The sequence below is a fragment of the Amblyomma maculatum genome, chromosome 10, assembly GCF_055883805.1.
Source record: "Amblyomma maculatum isolate TAMU_Amacu chromosome 10, ASM5588380v1, whole genome shotgun sequence".
In the NCBI taxonomy this organism is placed as follows: Eukaryota; Metazoa; Arthropoda; class Arachnida; order Ixodida; family Ixodidae; genus Amblyomma; species Amblyomma maculatum.
The window spans coordinates 24,385,023-24,409,338 of record NC_139353.1 but is presented as its reverse complement, the minus strand read 5'-3'; the positions used below and the strand labels follow the sequence as shown (position 1 = coordinate 24,409,338).

The 24,316-nt window shown below is 45.6% G+C and overlaps 2 protein-coding genes across 2 annotated transcripts in view; both read right to left on the bottom strand.

The window, feature by feature from the left end:
* LOC146175891 (uncharacterized) overlaps positions 1–5,154 on the bottom strand; it is a 36,656-nt gene extending 31,502 nt beyond the window's left edge. The window contains exons 1-3 of the mRNA XM_084581219.1: positions 4,969–5,154; positions 3,356–3,482; positions 1,658–1,726 (exon numbers count right to left, since the gene is read on the bottom strand). Of these exons, the coding sequence (XP_084437345.1) occupies positions 1,658–1,661 (4 nt within the window). The 5' untranslated portion in view covers positions 1,662–1,726; positions 3,356–3,482; positions 4,969–5,154. The remainder of the gene's footprint in view (positions 1–1,657; positions 1,727–3,355; positions 3,483–4,968) is intronic.
* A 6,058-nt stretch (positions 5,155–11,212) lies between these two features.
* LOC146175890 (uncharacterized) lies at positions 11,213–22,978 on the bottom strand. Its single transcript, XM_084582257.1, has 4 exons — positions 22,592–22,978; positions 20,394–20,568; positions 19,749–19,812; positions 11,213–14,686 (listed from the first exon to the last, which is right to left on the bottom strand). Exons 3-4 carry the CDS (start codon positions 19,750–19,752, stop codon positions 14,022–14,024), a joined length of 669 nt encoding a protein of 222 aa, XP_084438383.1. The 5' UTR covers positions 19,753–19,812; positions 20,394–20,568; positions 22,592–22,978; the 3' UTR covers positions 11,213–14,021.
* Between the last annotated feature and the right edge of the window lie 1,338 nt (positions 22,979–24,316).

Sequence of the window (24,316 nt, the reverse complement as noted above, 5' to 3'; positions counted from 1 at the left end):
ACAAATACATCGGTGTTAACCTTTTCTCTGATCATTCATGGCCCTTCCATATTACATCTATTTGCACTGCCGCCTCAGGAATTCTCCAGCCAATATTCATAAACTAGCCCACCTTGGCTTTTGTTTGTCCACAACTTGAGTTTGCTTCATCCATTTGGTCTCCCTATTATAACCCCATGATTACCGCAATAGAATCCATCCAAAATTGAGCAGCACGAATCATATCTCGAAACTATAACTACCATTTAAGCATCACTCAGATTAAAACTAATCTTTCGTTACACTATTTCACAAGTATGTACACCTTAATAGATTAAGTTCGCTTCACCTCAATATTTCATCCCACTTGTTCGAAAGATTGTACAATCACCTCAGTTTTACAAGAATATATAGTGACACATAAGCCTTCAACTCATCAGCACTTCCACGAGCCATCAGATTATGAAATAACCTGCCAGACAATATTGCTTCTCTTTCTAATCTAGATGCGTTCCATTGCCAACTCATCACATATTTCAGTTAAGCCTTCATTTAGCCTCCATTTTCTTATATATATTTTTATTAACTTTGTTGCAGCTGTTAAATGCCTTTTTGATAGGTTTTATTTACTTGTGGTTGCCCCTGTACGCTTATAGTTTTTTTCCCCCCTTACCTGTTTGTATATACCAGGCACTGTGTACCACTTGCTTTTTATTTATTTTTTTCCCACTGTTGTGCTTTAATCTGTGTCGCTTATTTCTTTTTGTTAGTATTATAATTATTTCCATGTCCTTTCACCTTCTCTTCTGTACTGTTGTTTTTCCACATACTGATTACCATGCTTTGTATTTTTGCCTGTTTTCTTACACTTTATATATATATATAGCACTGTACAGAATTTTCTGCCCCCCAACTCCCCCCTTACACAATGGCTAATGGGCCTGTAAGGTACTTAAAACAAATAAATAAAAAGATAAATAAATAAATAAAAATTCCATCCAAGAGCAAGTGCAGACGCGAGCAGCCATTCTGCCCATGGAGAACCAACAGGATCATAGCGCCACGATTTCACAACGGCGGCAGACAGGAAACACCCCTTGTGCGCAGGCCATAAAGAGTGCGCCACCGCCACTCAAGTCCGGCCATGGTAGAGCAAAGAAAAAAATGCAGGCTGTAGATACAGAGGTGGAATGAAGTACAGCTGACAAAGTTGTAGTAAGCACACTAGAAGATTCCAAGTACAACAAAATGCAGGACAATGGGCAAGAATAAACAGGCTTTTTTTCTGTCTAAACCTTTATGAGGGCCACAAAGAGTAAAATATGAGGAAGCAGTACCATACCATGTATAAAAGTGCTGTTACTGCTGCCTGCTTTGTTGAAGCCCACTTAGGCAATGCAGATAAAAAGCTACTTATACATAGGTATAAATCAGGAACATTTAAAGGTGCCGTTGCAAGGAAGCCAACATAGATTAGTAACAATGTTGCTGCTTGTGTCAACATAAAGTATAAATATGTGGGGGAATCTGGTCAAATGTGGGTACTTGGAAAGACATCATGCAAAAGATAAAAAAAAAAAAAAGAAAGCAGGCAAAATCTCGCTGGAAATGTGCATGAAAGTGCAACTGTTATTGAAAGAGGTAAGTAATCTTGAAGAGGACGGTGAGAATGGCTTACCCATGACTAATCCGTCGCATGAACCTGGAGAGACACAATCATTCAAAAAGTGAAACGACAGCTGCCAACCTGAAAAAGCAAATGGAAAGACGGAGGACATCACCTCGCAGCAGGCATTTCCTTCAACTATACACATACTTTCTAATAAATGTTTCTACCACCACCACTACACACTTTTTTTTTTTTTTTTAATACTTTTTAAAAAATACTGATTGGGATGTGGTACAATAAAGTTGACCAGTGAAACAGCAGAATGGAAATGCAAAAGAAAAGAGAGTAGGTCCAGTGTTTGCTGAGTAATTCAGCGAGATCTGATAGATTGGGATGCTAAAAGCAAAGGATGAGACTCATTCTAGAGTTTGGTAAAGAATTTAGATACCAGGCTAATGCAGACAGGCCTCCAGACACACCTTTCATTTGAAAATTGTTCATCTTTGAAAGAAAAAAAAAAATCTTGTTCTTTCATTACCACATAAAAACAGCAAAGATCAAAAATCCACATAATTTGGGCTATAGCTCCCAAATGCAGAGCATTAAGCCTCCTTTGTCTCTCTGGCACTTGTTGAGAAGTATTACCTGTGGCCGAAGCTACAGGCAATAAACACAAACATAATTTTGTGATGAAAGAGTGCCAGAAAAAAAAAAGGAGGGGGGGAGTTATCCCATCAGGTAGGCATCAGAATTATACAAACAAGTAACATTTACGCTCCATTCTTCTCCATTGAAGTTCCTAGTGGAATTATATTGGATTCTGAAACACATTTTCTGCAAATTTGAACTCCGGCATCAACCAGATTATGTACACACTCCAAAATTCACACATACACAGCACTGAAGCTGTCAGCACAAGCAAAATACTACACAAAAGAAAGAGGACAACATTATAAAAAGCATTTGATTACAGGACAGATCAAAAGCAATGAATTCACAAGGCTGCCACTTATAAATACGCAAGTAGAAATGTATCAGCAAGACAAACAATACAGACGGTTTGACTCAGTTAATCACAGAATATCGTGCAATAGCAGGGCGTTTTGACAAAACAGTGTTTACTGTGTCTCAATTATTCACCGTTATTTTGCTGTGCTAATCAGGCGGCCATCCTTCCAGACCACACATTGCATGTGCTTTGCAGATACAATCTTTTTAAAGTAATGCTTTTATTAGCGATGGCATTGAATACGAATCACATTTCGTAATGTAGTAGTGCTGTACTGCACTGGAGAAATGCGGAAGCCTGAATGTTGCTGCTGCGCACGGTACATTGCGCGGCCCTTGTCGAAAACAACCAGCGTTAAGTTCATCAGCATTCTATAATTGGTTTACAGGAATGGAAAGGTGCAGTATCTGTCACACTTGTTTCTGTGGCCACCTGAGGACCTTCAGAAAGGTCAAAGGTCAAATCGGCTTCAGACATAGCGGTTTTTGCAAGAATGCTGATAGTAGTGCTGCAGCACTAAAAACGCAGGCAGGGAGGGCATCGCAAATACAAGCTCGTTTCCAAGGGAGATGTCAAGGGAGATAATATCATGCCATATAACAGGGTTGTTTAGTTAGAAGATGCTGCTCTAGGTGCAATTCTACACAGTGTCATGAAGGAAGCTGAGCACAATGCCTCATTTTTAGTTGCGCTCTAATGTGTAGATCTACTAACATCTTTAACAAAGAGAAGTGCAGTGAACGGTCACGCACACATACCCCAGATGTGCTTCTGTACAGACAACTCCACAGTTACGATCTGCCAGTGAATACAGACAGGAGTTATTTTAATGCAGTCTCCCCTGGCACACTTATTCCTTCAGCCAGTTGATGCCAGGCCCAATTCCTGCATGAACAGAGAGGTGTGGCATACTTGTGACAAAAATATCGCTAAGGCATGATTGCATGCTTGGTTGATCCAAGCATTCCACAAAGCATATTCAGAGTGCTCCTGATTTCTCTGGATGGTAGATTAAAGCGGCACAAAGGAAGAGCTTCAAGGTTTTCCTATCAGTCAAAAAAGTTGGATTGCAGGCATACAGCAATGATAGAAAGAAACAAACTGTTGTTACTGTAGCAAATTTCATTTTTAACAATAGTTAGTTATATGGGGTTATATGACACATAAGAAACTGTGGCTGTGATGCCCAAAACACATTTGCAGCCTCTTTGAAAGAGAAAGATGGAACCCATTTTGTATTGCTACAGGCATATTTTACTGTATCGGCGATTCCCGAATGGTACATGCTGTCGTTAAGTGCCTGGCTTGGCAAAGCTGCACAGTACAACATGCTTTCACACATTATATTAGGTTCTGTTATGCTAAACCTAATATAACTTGTGAAGGCATTAGTTTGATATAGTTTATCTTCATAGATGACTGATGTAGTTGACGTCGTTGCTATCTTCTCGCACACTGTTGTTCATGCTGCTTGGTGTGGTGTATCTCAACCTACAATTGACGCAAAGGACCAGGAGATGAATTACGCTCCAATCACATCACAAAAACCGTCACAAACCAATCGGCCAGCCGCGCTGACGGATGGATCTGTCGACCAATAGGAGCGGGGGCTGATTGACAGGTTTATGACATTATTTTGTGGTGTGATATTGGCGTAATTCGGCCCATCAGGATCACTATCCATTTCAAAGCAAATTGAATTTCGAAGGGTCCTGGAAGGCTAGATTTCGGCTCTGATCTCATCCTCCTATCCCACAGGCGAAGCCCGAAGTTGGCCGCGCCTGCCAATTCAACCATACATATGTGGTCTCGCGACATGATAGAAACTGCCGACCAATAAGTGCCCGACATCGGCATCCTCAAAAGTCACGGTTTTCAGACGAATCGGGCGTCACGGCACAGTTGACCGTGTCTCGAAATTTTCGTTTAAACTATATTTAACCCAGCCGTTCGCTGACTGCGCGATCTACAGCAGCTGTCTAGCTTCACATAGTTGCCACGCGCGCCATAAGGATCAGTGTTTGTTTTCCACTTGCATAGCACAACCCTGTGAAACGATCGGCCTTCCGCGCCACCCCGGAGGAGCACGAGTGGTTCCAGCTACTGTAGTTGAGGCGGACCGCTTCCGCACGCTCCACCGGTGCAGTCGCGCTGGCCGCGCCAACAGTACGGTGCTCTGACTGGCTCCGCACCGTCCAATGCAGCCGTGGCACCGATACGAGAGCGCGTACAGTACCGAACGTAGAAAAAAGATGCTACCAATCACCAGCGCTGCTCGGGGAGCTAGCTAGCGTTGGACCGTTGGTTGGACGTTTCGACGTTTCTGTAGTCGCACGCACACACACGCACTGCAGCTACTGTAGCATCTTACCGTGGTCAACGTAACGTTCGTTGAGCCTGTCTACGTGTGTCACCAAACACACGGCAAAACTTGTAAACAAAGGCGTCCGAGGAAGCGACGGCGACAGTCGTCGCGAGGACTACGGACTACTACGAGGCAGAGATGAGTCGATGAGTGGCGACTGCGAGCACGGTGTACGGCGGCGAATTGTCGCTGTTAAGGCCCGTTCACACTTGCGACTAGCAGCGGTCGCGCGACCGTTTTGGTCGAAAAGCGACAGTCGCAAATGGTCGCATCGGTCGAAAAGCGACTGCCGCGGGCCGATCGGGCACTGCTCGAATTTTCAGTCGCGCGACTACTAGTCGCAAACCATTTCACCAATCAGCGAGGTCCCAGAGTACTCGACCGGGCACCTTCTGAATGCAATGAAAGAATACCCCTACCTTTTCAACAAATTGAACCCGGAATTCAAAGGCAGGGAGAAGGATATGCCCTTGGAGGAGATTGGAAAGATATTCGGACTATCCGGTAGGTACCATGAACTTTTGAGAAATGGGTTTTTCACGCAGGCGCAACATTTTATATTGACACCACGGTGATTGACACAGTCTATTCGTCGTTGGCGTTCTGCTGGAAACACGAGAGCGCGGCATGCGCACGGGCTCGCCTGAAAAAGTTGAAGTGTCTGGCAAGCGGCCGCTACCGACGTTCGCCCCAACTGTGCCTGACGAACGAGAAGGCGACAGTCGCAAGTGTGAACATAGGTAGTGGCGAGCTCCTCTCCTCTGGTCGCGCGACTGGTAGACGCGCGACCTCATCTAGTCGCAAGTGTGAATAGACCTTTATGGAGATGGGTGGAGAGGCTTGCTCAATACTTATTTGTATCCCTCCGTAGCGAAGAGCGTTAGCGTCATACGTTTAAAATTCCCCTTTAAGAAGCCAACAGCTTTAGCCATAACTTTATCATGCACTTTTCAGATGCCTCAATGAATATCTTCGTTGGCGAGCAACAGATGTTCACACTTGCGAATGCGACTTGCGGATCGTGTCTACCTTGACTGTTCATAGAGTAAAGCGAACTTACGTTCACGTCAGCTGAGCTGCTGATTGGTTTAACGGTTTGCGACCAGCACTCACGCAGCTGGAAATCGAGCAGTGCCCGAACGGCCGCGACTGTCGCTTTTCGACCGATGCGACCATTTGCGACAATAGTACGGCTGCGCGAACACCGCGAGTAGCAAGCGTGAGCGCGACCTCCATGTGTGAGCGGGCCTTTATTCAGGCCTGCATAGAGAAACATACCTGATGTTGATGATGATTTGAGGCTGCACCCTTTGTAACGGGTGGACACTAAACTGCGTCCCAGCCACCTGCGCGTAATCTGTCTATCGCCTCCTCTCTCACTACTTTCTGGTACATCTATTATACATGTACTTTCTGGTACATCTATTATACATGTGCTCGGTTGCTGTGCGATGTCAGCGCACGTTAAAGATCCCCAGGTGGTCGAAATTACTCCATAGCCCTCCACTACGGCTCCTCTTTCTCTCTTTCCACTTTCACTCCCATCTGCCTCCCTTCCCTTACGACGCGGTTGCGGTGTCCACGGAAAACAAGTGAGACAGTTACTGCGCCTTTCCCTTCCTATGAATAAATCAGTGAACATGTGCTCGGAAGAGAAGTAAAATTAGTGAGTGAGTGGTAACAAGAGGGAAATAATGAACATATGTCCATACAACTATTATACATGTGATCGGAAGAGAAGTGAAATAGTGAGTGGGTGGTAAGAAGAGGGAAATAATGAATATATGCCCGTACAGCTATTATACATGTGATCTGAATTGAGAAGTGAAATTAGTGAGTGGGTGGTAAGAAGAGGGAAATAATGAATATATGTCCGTACAACTATTATACATGTGATCGGAAGAGATTTATTTATACCTGATTCATTTATATTTATAGGAAGGGAAAGGCGCGGTAACTGTCTCACTTGTTTTCCGTGGACACCGCAACCGCGTCGTAAGGGAAGGGAGGAAGATGGGAGTGAAAGTGGAAAGAGAGGAAAAGGAGCCGTAGTGGAGGGCTATGGAGTAATTTCGACCACCTGGGGATCTTTAACGTGCGTCTGACATCGCACAGCACACGGACGCCTCTTCGTTTCGCCTCCATCGAAACGCAGCCGCCGAGGTCGGGTTTGATCGGAAGAGAAGTGAAATAAGTGAAGAAAGTAGTGAGAGAGGAGGCGATAGACAGATGGCGCTACACCGCGCGCGCAGATATATGTTTCTCTATGCAGGCCTGAATAAAGGCCCGCTCACACTTGCGACATCGCGGAGGTCGCGCAACCGTAGGTGAAGAAAAAACGAAACGAAGAGTCCCGCCGGGGTGGTGCAGTGGTAAGACGCCCGACTACTTTGCCGGAGGACTCGGGTTCGAACCCGACCTCGGCGGCTGCGTTTCGATGGAGGCGAAATGAAGTGGCGTCCGTTTGCTGTGCGATGTCAGCGCACGTTAAAGATCCCCAGGTGGTCTAAATTACTCCGTAGCCCTCCACTACGGCTTCTCTTTCTACTTTCACTCCCACCTTCATCCCTTCCCTTACGGCGCAGTAAAATGTCCACAGAAAACAAGTGAGACAGTTACTGCGCCTTTCCGTTCCTATAAAATAAATCAGGCAAACGAAACGAAGAGGCGTCCGTGTGCTGTGCGATGTCAGCGCGCGTTAAAGATCTCCAGGTGGTCGAAATTACTCCCTAGCCCTCCACTACGGCTCCCCTTTCTCTCTTTCCACTTTCACTCCAACCTTCCTACCTTCCCTACGGCGCGGTTGAGGTGTCCACAGAAATACATGTGAGACAGTTACCGCGCCTTTCCTTTCCTATAAATCAATCAATCAAAAAACAGTTTTTTTTTATATATTTAAATTTTCATTACAGCATCTTTTCGAATATTTTTTATTGCCAGTTGAATTGTGCCTCTTACACGACCACGGGCACCAGGAATTTTGACGAACTTGGGCCCAACATCTTGGAAATAGTTCAATTCTCTTAGCCGGAGTTCTCTATGGGAAAGGAAAGACGCAATATCTGCACGCCACACTTCTCGGTGGGCATATCTGAACCGTCATCTGAACAAATGATCTGAACTTCGTCGTAATGGACTGGAATGGTGGGACTGAAAGAGAATAAATAGGAGGAGGAGGAATCAACTATGCGGCATATGCAATATACGTTCTTCCCAGGTGGAGCCTCCAGCCTGGGGCCTCAGAATTAGTGGTGGGAGGCTGCCCTATACAGCTACAAGTGGCCCAACAGGCCCTAGTGAGTCGTGACGCGCATGGATAGCAGCGGCAGCCGCTGGAGTCCCAGACTAGGGACCCCACCTACACATCCCCCTCCCTTATCTCTACTCAAAGTTTTTCACTCACTCAATATTAGTAATATAATAGCATATAATCTCCCCACATGAAAGGTCAGCACCCAATTTGAACTAGAAAAAGGCAGAAGCGCAGGGCTGATATCTTGGTCTAAAAAGCAAGGAAGCTGTCATAATGAATAAGCAAATTTAGAAATGGTAGGAAATTATAGATGATAGCCTGTTCATGCTTACCGAATGCATAGAATAGCTAGGGCAGAAAACATACCTTTGTATATGTGTATCATGCTCTCCTGTGGTAGCGCAGTGGTTAAGATGTGCGACTACTGTACCAGAGCACCCGCGCTCAATCCCGACTGCCGCCGGCTGCGTTTCAATGGAGGTGAAACCTAGAGGTGTCCATGTGCTGTGTGATGTCAGTGCACATTAAGGATCCCCAGGTGGCTGAAACTACTCTGTAGCCCTTTAGTGTGGCACACATCTTTCTGCTTTCACTCCTACCTTCCTCCCTTCCCTTACTGCATGTTCAGGTGTCCACAGAAAACCTGTAATAGATACTGCACCTTTTCTTTCCTGTAAACCAACAACAATTATTTTGCCTTCCATAACATAAATGGGGCATACAAGAATGTAAAAAGGGAAATCTTGTGGAGCATATTAAAAGATGAAGGTATAGGTGATGAGGTAACAGATTTCTTACAGGAAATATATAAAGATATAAAGTAGAAGTTACATGGAAGGGATAAAATGTAGGGAAACTGTCGAGATGCACAAATGACTAATACGAGGAATTGTCCTCTATCACCACCACTGTTCATGATTTATGTGTGGAAAGAATGCTACAAGAGAGTAATCTAGGTTTTAACTTGTCGTATATATTAGGCGGAAAAGTCGTGCAGCAACGCCTGCTCGCTTTAATGTATACGGGCGATATTCTACAGTTAGCAGATAGCCAGGAACACCTGCAAAACCTAGTTAATTCTTGTGAAGACAAAGGGGGCAATCTAGGCCTTAGCACAATTAAGTCAGGTCTGATGATTTTCAAAGGTTCAACTGATAAGGTGCTTAAAATACAAGGCCATGAAATGCCTAGAGTGGCAGAATATAAATATCTCGGGGTATGGATAAATGGAGGATCTACATACATGGAAAAGCATGAACTGTATGTTATCACAAAAGGGCGGAGAGATGCGGAGATAATGAAACATAGGAAATTTTAGGAATACAACATGTATGAATAAAAAGTAGCGCAAAAGGATGAGCATGGAGGAAGGGAAACAAACACGGACGCGTTCGTGTTTGTGTCCCTTTCTCCGTGCTCGTCCTTTTGCGCTACCTTTTATTCTAAGAATGTATCACCAACTAGCCCAGCAACAAGTTTTATTGAACAGGTATGAGGTGCTGAGCGGTATAAAGAAATTATGGTGCCTGGGCTTACTTGCAGGAATGCAGTTTTTGGGCTTGTACAGTAGAGATAAGAAATAAATCAGAGAGCTGTTGGGCGATTAGCACTAGGTGCCCATGGCAAAACCACTAACTAGGCAGTACAGGGATCACGGGCTGGGCACCTTTCAAAGCCATAATACAGCTATAATATTGAAATACATGTACCTAAAGAGCGTAGACTCAAAATGGATGAAAAGAACTAGGTAATTTACCAGTAAGTATGACAGGGCACAACAGCGGAGTAATAAAGAGCTTTAAATAGCAGGTAAAAGACACAGAAGGTAAAAATTGGATAAATTCTATGGAAAAGAAGCAGAGTGTGGAATTATACCAAAACTGGAAAAGGTAGGCCAGGAATTCTTTCTTAGATAACTCAACAGGCACCCTACTTTTTGAAGCTAGGTTTGGGTGCCTTAGAACACACAGCTACAAAAAGAAATTTAACCAAGAAGATGACAGATGTGCTGTGCGTGGTAAATCAGTAGAAACAACTGAACATATACTCGAATGCAGTGGTTTAGAAATACCAGTGGTCAGGCGAATGAATCTGCGTTGCAAGTTATCAAAAAGCAATTAGAAGATTGGTGGCTGAAAAGCAGAAAGATCATGTAAGTGTAGAAATAAAAATTTCATAACAAAGATGACGAAATATATAGTTGAGGGGTTTTAACAACATTCAAGATAAATGAAAAAAAAAAAAAAAAAAAAAAAGCCGTCCATGGTGGATATTGCAGCCTACACAGAGAAATCCCATAGTGGAGGGCTATGGAAAAATTTCAACCACCTGGGGGTTCACTCTCAATGGCTGAGCACAAAGCTGACATTTCGAATGCACAAAGTGATCAGAATAATCTGTGAATATCACAGGCATGGTATCAGGTTTCAGACATTGTTTGTAAGGAGAAGCTAGTTGGCAACACCGGCTATGACATTGAACATGCACTCAATACAACTATGCTCAAAAACGTCTTTGGCAGCCAACAGCAGTTAGCATTAACATTCTCTTCGTGTTTTGTTCCCATTCTGCAAGCTGTGTAGCACCAGATGGCGCAGTGAACATGGAAACGTTCTTGTTAAAGCGGCAACAGCTTTTGCACAGTGGCACAAAGCAAGTTTTTGCTTTGTATTGCCACTTTTGCTTTGACATCTGTTTGAGCAATTTAGTGACAGGCACGGGAAACAACAATCAGGAACTCACTTCATAGGTCAACAACATGGTGAACAAAACGAATACAGGCACGCACAGAACTGATTAAACCACAACTGAACTGCTAGCAGTACAGAATGTCTCGCATGTGCAAGAAATTACAGCAATGAACACCACCTTGGGGAATAAAAAGACACAGAAGCAGGATTTAAAAGTGCATGTTGTTGGATGAGTTGGTCATATATACTTAAGCAAAGGAAATGCACAAATAAAGACGTGGAAGAGAAGAGCACAAGGACAGGTACATAATTGTGACTGACTTTATTCAGAAAAAAACACATATTTATAGCTTCATGCCTGTCAAATCATGCCTACAGTGCACATAATAGCAGCCTTTTTTTTTATACAGTTTGATTGATACATCACTTATGCATTTTTCACCAGAAATATCCAAGAAATAAGCTTGTGCCAGCTCATGTGCAGACTGGTCACAACTGAGCCTCAAGATTTTGGTTCTAGCCAGCAAAGGCTGGCATGGCTTATCAGGCATAGCCGGACATAGCCAAAGAGCATGTGTCGCAATGTATGGGCAAATTGGACTGTTTACAATTATTTATCGAAAGCTGATATGCTCCTCTAGTCGCTTCATTTATACCGTGGCCCATTTGGCCTATGTATACTTTTCCACATGTCCGAACCCCTATCGAACACCTGCCATATATGTTCCGTGCATTCTCGCACACTTCATTTTCCTGGAGACAATCCGAGGATACAAAGAAGCCAACTTATCCGGGGATTAAACCCGGGACCACCACCTTTCCGGGGTAGTCAGTCTACCAACTGAGCTAACCAGGACGGTCAGCAGATGGTAGGGCGAGAGCAAATGATTCAGTAACTTGAAGTGGGAGTGGAGGAAGAAACAACTTTATTTAACGCATTACTAAGCGTCAAGAATGTCCTGGCCAGGGTCACCAAGGCCAACTGATCTTTCAGCTTGTCAGATGCTAACCGAGCCCGCCACGTTGGGGGAAAAGGGTGTGGAAAGTGGGGTGATTGAATTGCGACAGGGCATGAAAACATGCAATGTTCCAAGTTTGCATAGTGTTCAGAACAATTTGGGCATGCGGGGGAATGTCTGATTTGGTATAGAAACAATATGGCAGGAGTAAGCAGTGTATTTAGTTGTATGCGTCTAGGAACGCGTATTTGCATGGTAGTGAGAGATTTATCAGGAAGAGGAAGTGTACGAAGAGTTTCTCTAATGTTGTCATAGTGATATTGATTTCTTTTTTGTAGTGAAGAGTAGTGTCCCAAGTGGGTGGATAAGGCCAGGGAATCCCAGGCACCCGGTGTTGAAGTTCGCGGGATGGCGATGCACTACCTCATTACCTGGGATTCCAGCGTGACCAGGAATCCACCTCAGTATGACAGTGCTGGGACGTAGTTTGGTGAGAGCTCTGTGCAGATCATCCTGCAGTTCTTCAGGAATGCGACCCGTATGAATGGCGCGTATAGCTTGTATTGAATCAGTGTATATGGTATATCCTGAAGGGTGCTTGTGCGAGGTCTTGAATAATCATCATCATCATCACTCTGACTATACCCACAGCAGGGCGAAGGCCTCTCCCATATTTCTCCAATTAACCCGGTTCTGTACTAGCTGAATCCACTTGACCCCTGCAAACTTCTTAACCTCATCCGCCCACCTAATTTTCTGCCGCCCCCTGCTATGCTTTCCTTCCCTTGAAATCCAGTTTGTTACCCTAAGCGACCATCGGTTATCCTCTCTTCGCACTACATGTCCTGCCCATGCCCATTTCTTCTTCTTGATTTCACTAGAATGTCGGTAACTTGAATTATTTCTCTGACCCATGCTGCACACTTCCTATCTCTTAATGTTACCCCTACCATTTTTAGTTCCATAGCCCTCTGCGTTGTCCTCAACTTAAGTAGAACCCCCTTGGTTAGCCTCCACGTTTCAGCCCCATAGGTGAGTACAGGTAAGATGCAACTGTTGTATACTTTCTTCTTAAGCAATACCGGTAAGCTGCTAGTCATAATCTGCGAGTGCTTGCCAAATGCGCTCCATCCCAATCTTATTCTTCTTGTTACTTCCTTTTCATGGTCCGGATCTACGGTTCCTACCTGTCCTAAGTAGACATATTCGCCTACTACTTCCAGTGCTTCGCTACCAATCGTAAACTGCTGTTCCTTCCTGAGGCTGTCGAACATTACCTTAGTCTTCTGCCATTCAGAGACTTGGAATGGGAGCAGTTAGGGATAAGGGTAGATGGAGAATACCTCAGTAATCTGATATTTGCTGATGACATTGCCTTGCTAAGTAACTCAAGAGATGAACTGCAAAGAATGATTGGTGACCTAGACAGGAAAAGTAGAAAGGTAGGCTTGAAAATCAATATGCAGAGGTCTTGAATACTGGCGACTATTGGCAGGGTCTCAAGGGTCGCTACAGGAGGAGGATCTATATAAGGACTGAGGGTATGCATCACTACATCGCTACAGCTCTCAATTGAGTAAGCAGCTGCTCCGACGTTATTTCGGGATGCATCTGTGTAGACGATCGTGGAATCTGTAGGGTGAATATGACTGGAAACGCGAGCGGAATGTCTGCCTGGGTTAGTATCGGGTGCAACGTTTTTTGGAATAGGAGTTATTCTGAGGTTATCCAGGAGCGAAGAAGGAGGGGTAATTACAGGGAGGTTGATAGGTTTGAGTGCAACCTGCAGTAGTATCCAATGTCCTAGTTTGGTTGGTTTTCTTTAACTAGGAAGTATCTGAGAAAGCTGTATAGCTTTCCTTTAAAGCCATACGGCTGCACTTGGGTGGATGTCAATGAGTAATTACTAACTTATTACAACGCTAACTTAGCCATTACGCCTCTCCTGAAATGCCCTAAAATATGGAACCAACCAAGAAAAAAACGTGCAGCCAAGCTAGCAGGTTCATGCAGCGTACAACGGCTGCTCACAGGCACTTAGTTGAAGCGCGGCAGAAGTTGCCAGCTCTTGGAAACACTGAGTGCTTCTGGCCAACAAATCTGTCCACAGGATTTCAAGCACATGTTGCATGTAAATGCCCTGGAAGAAAAGTGGCACTAGGGCGGTTTTGCATGCTTGTGGCGTTTCAGGTGCGAGTTTAAGCCAGTTCTGCATGCGAAGGCCATGGGACAGAGCTCACACTTGTACGGCTTCTCGCCTGTGTGTCTGCGAAGGTGCCCATTCAGCACTGCCTTCGTTTTATAATTCTTGCCGCAATGAACGCACAGATAAGGCTTCTCGCCCGTGTGGGTGCGAATGTGTTCGGTCAAGAAGTTCTTCCTTGTAAAGCTCTTGCTGCAATGAGTGCATTTGTATGGCTTCTCCCCAGTGTGAGCGCGAATATGGATTGTCAGGAGGCACTTCTGTGAGAACAACTGGGAGCAATGGGTACACTGGTAGGGCTTTTCACCGGTGTGAATGCGCATGTGTTTTTTCAGGCTGTCACCCTTTGGGAAGCGCTTGAAACACTGACTGCATTGGTATGGCTTTTCACCAGCGTGAACACCGAGGAGGTGGGCCTTCAGAACGGCCTTTGTTACGAAGCCTTTGCTGCAATGGCTGCACACATAGGGCTTCTCTCCAGTGTGGATGCAGAGGTGCACCATGATTTGGGTGCGCTTATTAGTGTCATAGCCACACTCGGAGCACACAAACTTCCGCCCCCCTGCTTGCGACTCACGATGAGATGATGAGTAACGGCTCCCAAGAGTGGTGTCTGAGCCTGCACAGAGAAAAAAAAAACTTTTAAAACATGCTCTCTCTGCATATTCTCTAAAACAACACAGAGATAGCTGAATTATGCTTCAAGACTTAATGAATGGTGAGGCAGCTCTTGCTTAGCTATCCTTTTATAGGCTAAAATGGGGTCGAATTCAATAAGCCAATATTCAAGGCACCTTGGCTTTAACTTAAAGCCAAAGTGCCTTGCTTGTAAAAAATTGCTCTAGAGCAGTTCTCAAATGTTTCGCAAGTCCCTACACAGGACTCAAGCACCCCCACACCCCACTTGTACTTTTCCCGAGTAAATTGTAGGCTCAGCACCTGGCTTGTTGAAACAATTTAGAGGGTTCGCTCTTAACCCCTTCTGGTCAGGTGTAGCTTCCCACTGACTTCTGCACTGGTCAGCATTCTTTTGGGCCTTCTAGCCCCTTGCTAAGAAAGGGAGTGACATATAATGGCTGCATTGTAAACATTTATTGAAAGCATTTTTTGAGTTGCGCTAATACATCAGCGGAACTTGTTCAAAGTGTGGTACCTCTCGAAGCACTCTCCTGGTTGGAGGCCAGGCTTCCTCTCAGTCACTTTCGCTGTCCGAATTTGTGGTTGACTATTCTGTCGAAGGAGGCACATAGTTGTCTTTGTCACTATGGTCATCTTCGTTTTCTACAAAGTCACTGGGCAACTTTCCATAAAACACGCCTCCCGGAATATAACTCATGCTGCTAGGTTTTGGAGCCATTTCAGGGCCTCGAAACCACATGATCAAAAAATAATGTAAGATACAACACATCCAACCAGAGGGCGCGCCAATTTACCTGCAGAAATTACAAATTACCTAGGCCAAACATGTCGGGCTGTGCCCGACAACTGATCTAATAGGTAATTTTCAGCTGTCGAGTGTTGCCCAACTGATGACCGAAAAGGATTAATCTACATCACACATCGGCTCAGCTGTCGAGCATTGCCCAACTGATGACCGGAAAGGATTAATCTACATCGCACATAAGCTTTGCGCTATAACCGTTGGCGCCATCCACAGTACCTGTCTTAGCATGTACAAAGCTACAATAGCACACTGAACTCTCTTCGCTCGCTCTCTCTCTATTCTGTGTGCCCCGCTTGTATGCTTTCACTGCAATAAACAGTTTTGCCCCAGACTCCGATAAGAGAACACATGACTGGTGACAAGGATGGGACTGCCGCGATTCCGAGCACGCAAGTTCAGTCAGTACTAAGCGCCTGAGGCAAAGCTCCTGGATCCGCTCCAGCACTGCACAGCCGCCAACATGGCAGTGCTTGTGCCTTCGGCCATGATCGGAGAATTCTCGCCCGCTGAGCCTTCTACCCGGCCAGTCTACTTAGAACGCCTCGAGTTCTACTTTCAAGCCCACAACATCCAGTCCGATGAGAAAAAAGGGGACTTTCCTCTGCAGCGTATGCGGTGTCGACGCGTGTACCCTGCTGCGCTTGCTTTGCACGCCCAAGGCACCTTCGGAGTTGCCCTTCTCAGAAATCGTTTCCAAGCTCGACACCCACTTCATCGAGAAACCTTTCGTCACTATAGAACACTTCCACTTCAACAAGTGATACCAACAACCTGGCGAATCTGTGCCGGATTATCTCGCCGCTTTTCGACTCTTATCTCAACACTGTGAGCTTGGGGATTAGCTGGATTGGCTTCTTTGCAACCGGTTAGTCCGTGGCCTGCGTGAAGAACCCATTGAAAAACGTCTCCTGGCTGAACCACATCCCAAGCTCTCTAGGGCCATCCTGCTAGCACATGCGGCGAAGAAGCAGCCGCAAAGACAGAAGAGGTTTGCCGCTCAAGGGTCCCCTCGGAAGCTCATTAATTGCAAAGGAATCCCAAGCGCCCGGACGTCAAGCCAGCCAACCATCCTCCGAGTCATCAATGTTGATGTTGCACCGGCGAGCAAAATGCTCGTGCTTCCTCCTACCATTCCACCCTCTGTCACTACTGCGGTAACAAAAGACACCTCGAGAAAACCTGCAGGAAGAGGCAGTAAAATAAAAAACTTCAGAGCCCGATCAGCATCGAAAGGAGTTTCTCGCAAAAACAAGTATTCTCATGGATGCAGCCATCAAATTCTGCAATCAGCTGATCCAAATGAAGTCAAACTCTACGACTTCAGCCAGTTTTCATCATGAAATTCAATGCCGCAAGTCTACGGGTGGTGCCAACAACGTCGCTTTTCCAGTAGTATGCATCAACGTCCTGATAAACAGTAGGCCTCTGACCACGGAGGTTGATTCCGGGGTCGCCTGCAGCATCATCAGTGAGGGGACCATGGAGAAACTTGGGCTGTCAAGGCAAGACCTAAGGCCATCTTCTCTACAGCTGCACTCCTATACAGGGGAAAGCTTAGAGATTGCGGGACCATTGGACGTCGCCGTCTCATACAGAATGAAGAGCACTCGCCTTCGCCTCCTCGTTTTCAGAGGAAGTAGCACCAGCCTGTTAAGGAGAGATTGGTTTTCTATGTTGGGAACATCGCTCTGCTGAATAAACCACACATATCAAATCGAAGTTCCGCTAATCTTGTTGAATGCAGTCTCTGAATACCCAGAATTTTTTGCTGAAGGACTAGGGAAGAGCAAGGCACCGTCCGTTTGCATAGAGCTCAGGGCTGAAGTCATTCCCAACTTCATGAAAGCATGTAAAGTTCTTGTGGCTCTACTGCCCAAAGTAGATGAAGCCATCGACGTTCTTGTACAGGAAGGCATCTGCCAGCCCTGCGATCCTACCGATGGGCAACATTGGTAGTCTGCGTCGTTAAAAACGGCAAGGTCAGGCTGTGTGGTGATTACAAAAGCACCGTTAACCAAGCAATCAAGATGGAAACATCCTGTTCCAACCATCGATCAGCTTTTTTCGAACCTTGCTGGATGCACATCATTCTAACAACTAGGCCTCAATCAAGACTATCAGTAGCTTGCCATGAACAGTTATACAGCCGATCTCCTAACAGTCAATATGCACTGGGGACTGTTCAGTGTTACTCGCCTGCCGTTCGAAGTGTCGTTCGCAGTAGCCATATTTCAGTGCTACATGGAAAAGCTCCTCGTGAGACTACCTGGGGTCTGAGTGTACCTGGACGATATTATAGTGGGAGGACAGCATGCCTACGAGCACAACAAACGCTTGTGAGCTGCGCTGAAACGCATAAGGGACGACAACATTCATCTGAGATGAGAGAAATGCACCTTCGGCATGCCGGAAGTAACCTTCCTTGGATAACGCATTGACGCCACCGATATTCATCCGACCGAAGAAAAGGTTGAAGCCCTTAAAGATGCTCCCAGTCCAAAGAACCATTAGCAACTTTAGTCTTTTCTCAGACTGAACTTCTACAACAGATTCTTGCATGGTGCAGCTCACACCCTTGAACCTCTATAACGCCTGCTTGCAAAGGACCATACGTGGAGATGGCACCAAGAGGAAGCCGATGCTTTCAAGCCTGCCAAGGAGCTCATACAGACATTCGATGTCTTAGTTCACTACGATATTCCACTCCCACTTGCCCGCGGCGCATCTGACTACAGCATAGGATTTGTCATTAGTCACGAAGACACTACTGGACAAGAATCTCCTATTGCATTCGGTTCCTGTACTCTGAGCGCGACCGAAAGGAACTATTCTCAGACAGACCGAGAAGCTCTGGCTGTCATTTCCGGCATTAAGAAGTTCCATCAATACCTTTATGGCAGACATTTCAAGGTTTACACTGACCACAAGCCGCTGCTGGGTTTGCTGCATCACAGTCGTCCAATACCTACCATACTTTCACGGAGGATGCTTCGATGGCATTTACTCCTCACACAGTACAACTATAAGCTGATCTACCGACCAGGACATCGAATGGGCAACGCTGATTCACTGCCGTCACATCCCGTTTGCTGCAATGCTCTGAATTCTGCCAGCCTGTTACGATCAGTGGCTGAGTGAGAAGGATTACCTGTTTCACCTTTATGTATTATCGCAAATGATATATGCCAAAGTGACATTTTATCACTTTTGGTCACATTTCTGTCTGCTTCTACATATGTGCTGCAATTTCAGGCGCCTTCACGCGTTTGTTGGCAAGTCAGGCTGATTGTTGACCCACTTCACGTTGTGTTAGTGTAAGTTGAGAAAATCTACTTTTATCGCACTTTTTGCGCACTTCAAATGGCGTATCAACCATAATATTTCGTCCTGTTCAGAGGAGTGCGCATTGCCCCGGGGTAATAGATGGCATTCATCACCACCATCATATATGGATAGCTGGAAAGCCTCCTGAGACGTCCTTGCCTACCACATGCATTGCTGTACCCTGCGGCTAGTTTGCAATGAAGCTGACTTTATGACAATGGTTGACCTTCTCAGCCGTAGTGTACTTCTGGCATCGCCTTTGGTGCGGATGTACATTTTCAGCCGTACATCTCAACTTTATTTCCCCTGAACGATGCGCACACACCTGTGCGAGTGATGCCTCTGCGCCCGGAACAAGTGACCTGCCTGATGTTTGACCCCTCCTTCTGCCATTTATGTGACTACAAAGCCATGGTTTACTACTGCGTCCCATTCTGTAAGTCCCGGTCTGGAAAGACTCCCAGTGTTTCCTTTCACCAATTCCCGAATAATGGAGAAATCTGTTCTAAATAATTTAGCTGCGTTCTACGTGGGAGTTTTTATCCTGTTTCTGATTCTTTAACAAGATGCCGATGTACAGACAGAGCCTGTAAGGATGGCTCATGGGCCATGATCTACGGGCCATGATCTCCTATGACCCCCGTACTGTGAGGACACACTGAGCGCTTAAGTTAAAGATGTTTCGTTGTTGAGAATGAACGCGAATATCACAATCGAGTGATATTCGAGTGATATCACAACCGAATATCGCAACAATTCCCATAGCATCAATATGGAAATTGATTGTTGTATTTTATAGAGCTACTGCTATGAAAAAAAAAAAAAAAAAAATGAAGTACGATTTTGCCAACACTGTAAAAAAGAGAAGTGCACATAACAGAAAATCTTTTAGAGGTTGGTGGGAACGGCTTACCCATGACAAATTCCCAGATTGGTCCAATGGAGATGCATTCAATGAAAATATGACAGCTTCCAACCTTAAAAAACAAAAACAATTTAAAACAAAAATGTCATCCCTGGCAGAAAATGGCATCCATACCTTCTTATGTTTACTATATTTTACTTTTTTTTTCACACAAACACTAATTAGAATGTGACAAGGTGAAGCTGCTTAGCAGAATGGAATGGTAGGAGAGAGAGAGATGTGTTAGTTGAATTAGTAGCTAGATGAGATAAATTTGAACACAAAAATGGCTAATTCTTGCACTGTGTTTTGCTCTCTCTGCTTCTCTTTGGTTGTGTGCCACTGCACTGCTACGCTATTACCCTAAAATTAGCTTTCACATAGCACTTTTTCGTAGAACAAATACGAGGCTTTTATGTTCTATTACAGGAAACAACCATATATGCCCAAGAAACTGTCCACACACTGCAGTTTGAATGATAAATCAGACGGTGATGATAATACTTTAATTTAGTTTTTGGCCATTTGTTGTTACTAGGATACCAAAACCTATATTAGGGTATCCCACACACAACTTCATTGTAATGAACACTATAAATAAACATGTGATGTGAGCAATACCAAACATCAAGAAGAGAAAAAGGGATATCATACCGTGGCTTATGGTATAGTTGGTAGGCTTGAATGCATTAATCTTGGTGTACTCATGTATGGGACCATGGAGGATGAACACGAGGATGAGAGCTGGAGAGCCCGCTTGCGTGCTCATACACACGTTGAAATAGCCACACATGCACCTTTACAGGTCATGACTCCGCAGCTCCAAATCCTGCAAAATGAGAAGGGGTTTGCAACATGTGTATGACAAAATTAATGCTGAAGGCAACACGTCTAACAATCTGCAGTCTCCAGAAACTTGAAAGACAGCATCTGCATTTGTTGACACTGACAGCTAGCATGCGTTTATTGGAATTATGTTTCACGAGCACAATTTCTGTTGCCTTTCCAAGTCATTGCTGCATTCGGACTGGTTTGACACCCACTGTATAACGTGCCAGAGTTTGTACTACTATAGCAGTGATCAGAGATGAGCTTGCTGCATCTGGCGTGGATCGTTTCAGCAGAATAACCCTGGCAAGAAATCGATGCCTCACTCCCACGTCTGACAGCTAAAACGACTGTAAAAAACTGAAAACTTATGCATCGGAAGTTCATATTATCCTCGACACAGAGGTTTTGGGGCAGCAGTTAGGAACTCGTGCTAACGCACAAAGCCGCATATAGATCAGGTGGCCGTAATGTGTATGTAAAATGCTTAGCTCCCCATGTTGCCGCAAAACTCGAGACGTTAGTAAATATATCGCTTTCAGCTCTTTCAATGCACCCTAGGCAGTTAGCAACGGCTTCTCGTGTCACAAAGTTTGCGAGTCTAATGCTGTTGTTGTGCCCTTAGATAATGATGGGTCACACATGTATCCAGCAGACATAGGTGTTGTGCTGTTTGATATAATATTAACACACACACACACACACACACACACACACACACACACACACACACACGCACACACGCACACACGCACACACACACACACACACACACACACACACACACACACACACACACACACACACACAATAGAAAATATAATAGAAAACGGCCCTACTATCAGAAAGAAGCAAGAACGATTATTTTCAGCTCAATAAGAAACTGAAGAGGAGAAACAGCAGAATTGGCCACACCTAGCAGGGAATCCTGCCAGAGGCGTTAACAAAAATGTGTACCGCGGAGCAAACCATTGCAACCCGCTGCTGAAGCCCAGTTGAGTAGCACCAAACGAGAGTAAATATGAAACAGTCAAGGATATAGATAAATTTTTACAAGGAATTTTAAGGAGGAGTTTCAGAGGGAAGCAAAACGGCGAGAGGACAAAAAATAAATGATCCGTCTGTGAAGGTAAAAGTTACAAGGACGAATCCTTCATCTGAAATCTGTCAGACACACCTCGCACTGGCGGGAGAGGCACTGTCAAAAGATAGAAGGGGCGAATCGGAGGACTTCACCCAAAGAAATTGTTTCAGTCGCGCAGCCACTCAAAGGAGAAGGAAAGGATAGAGCCATTCAAAGAAGCTGGTGCCAGGAAGTTCGCGGATTTGTTCATTCAAATGTCACAGTGGCCTGAAACCCACGCGTCGAATTTCACGGATATGAGACGTCGCGAGATCATAAAACTGCCGACGCAAAGATGCAATCGAAGCCGAGGCAGTAGAAACTGAACCGGGACCGCATCTACTATTTTGGGCAATGAGAGCACGCGCGTGTGCGAGCGTGTGTCCCTTTCGGGACCCTCTCGGGAATCCCAGCTGTGTCAACAGCTGGGATTCCCGAGAGGGTTCCCTAGTCCGGCCCTTGGATCACTTGGATGTTATGGGGTTCAACTACCGACTGGGGCTATGAAGGAAGCCGTTAGAGCTGTAGAATGGTTAGCTGGGCTAGTGGAGGGCTTAGTATTTATTCCGACCACATGGGGATCTTTAATGTGCCCTGACACAGGAAAAGGGCAAATTTTGCCGTTTCGCCGCGGCCAGTGTCAGGTTTACGAGCGCTGAAACCGATACAGGCGACCATCATACACCGCGCAGGCGACGAAAACGATCGGAACTACTTTCACGGCAGGCTAACCAAACGGGCTAAGCGAAATAAACAGGCTATTTTTATATCTTCAAAACAGCAGACACTGGGGCGTCCGTTGCTAGCTTCAGTGTGAATGCAACAAAGACGAGCCCTTCAAGTCAGATGGAAAGGGAACTTGACACACAGAGCTCGTGCCTAGACCCCGAGTCACACGTACATGAATGACGCAACGCAGTTGAAAGCAGTACAGCTCCAGATTCCAATCGTTTCTGCCACCGGCCTTTGCTGGGTTTCAGTTTGGTTCAATGCTGGAACAGCGGTTTGGAACAGCCCAGGCACATCACACAGCTAGAAAGCGCAACGAGTTACGAGCGGCGCGACCGGAAATTCGGACAGGTGTGGCGGCGCGCTGGTCGACCGTTCACGGCTGAGCTGAGCGCACTTTTTGAATCCCGGTGATTGCGATTGAGCCCCAGGAGCGCGATGTGCATTCCTTCCTCCATGGCGATGTGCATCGCGCGAGCATCGACCGGCTGGCCCACGACTGGCCTTCAATGTTTCAAGCACCGTGGAGCACTGTAACCGTGGTTTCAAGCTGCATAGCGGCTGCTTCCGGCACTGCGAAGCTAAAGATGGCGCTGCCCTCTTTCCTTCGTTAGGGTGCGCATCGAGGCACCCTATCCTTCGTTAGCTCTTCCGGGCTATCATATCCGGGCTAAACTGTCGCTCCACCAACTATTTTTGTTTCCTTTTCCTGACAATCATGCGTACTCGCCGTTGCCTCATGTCCTGGCTTAGATGCCTTTGTGCTAAAGATGTTAAGATGATCAGTTTGAAGTGTGACGAATCTTTAAGTCTTTCATCTTGGCTGTTCATTGAAGCACTGCTAAAATTTGTCAATTCGTGTCGGGTTCTCAGCATATGCACTTTCACACGAAACAGCCCTCCATCCAACACATCACAAGTAACTTATTTGGTTAATCGGGTAATCAGGTGCCATGCCGGACTAATTAAAAGTGAGTCACGTGCCTTAAACAAAATCCTTTACCTTACCTTACACAGCAACATCTTGCCAAACTCGGCGCCGCACTCAATCTCCCAGTGCACGCGTCCAACATACGAAACAGGTCATTTTCTGCCCTTTCCTGTGTTTATCAACCTCCGTTGGGAGTGCCAGCTAACGCATCAGGGGTCACTGAATTCTGCGGGAGGCTGGAATAACCCCAATTGATATTCCTCTCCACCCCCCCCCACCCCCCCCCCCCCATATCCAGCCATGCACTCCCTTTCAGCCTCCCATTGCACCAATATCCCAGCACATATGCAGCCGAGTCTTCATGATGGTCGCCGACAGGCTCAAATTGCTCACCACAACCCCCCTTTCTCAACTCATACGGTGGCATACACAGATATCATACCTTTCAGACACTGGCATTAGCGCACATCCACTCCCTGCGTCTTCCAGACCCCATATATGCCTTATGTGTGGACCTTTTAGCAACCCTCCCAGCTCAATCGTACATGAAATCACGGTCATTGTGCATGCCGCTCAGACATTCCTGCAAATATCCTCTCCACAAACATTATATACATGGACTCACAAGCTGCTTTTCGATCCAGGCAAAACTGCACCATACCTGTTGACATGAGATAATCTCGATAACACCCATTTAACTTTATGCCCGATCACTGTCACTCTAACGTGGATCCCTGGTCATTCAGGGATCACTGGAAATGAGCTGCATAATCAGATCGCCCAAAATTTCCATAACCAGGCTCCGGTGATCCCCTGGGAGACGAGTCACACACTCTCACACACACATTGGCAACAGCACTATACGCAGCAAATGGAAGGTTTTGCCTATCTTCTGGTGCCCCACCCAACCTTCACTATCCCCAGAGCAGAGTTCTCCGCAAAATTCAAACAAATGCCCTAACTACC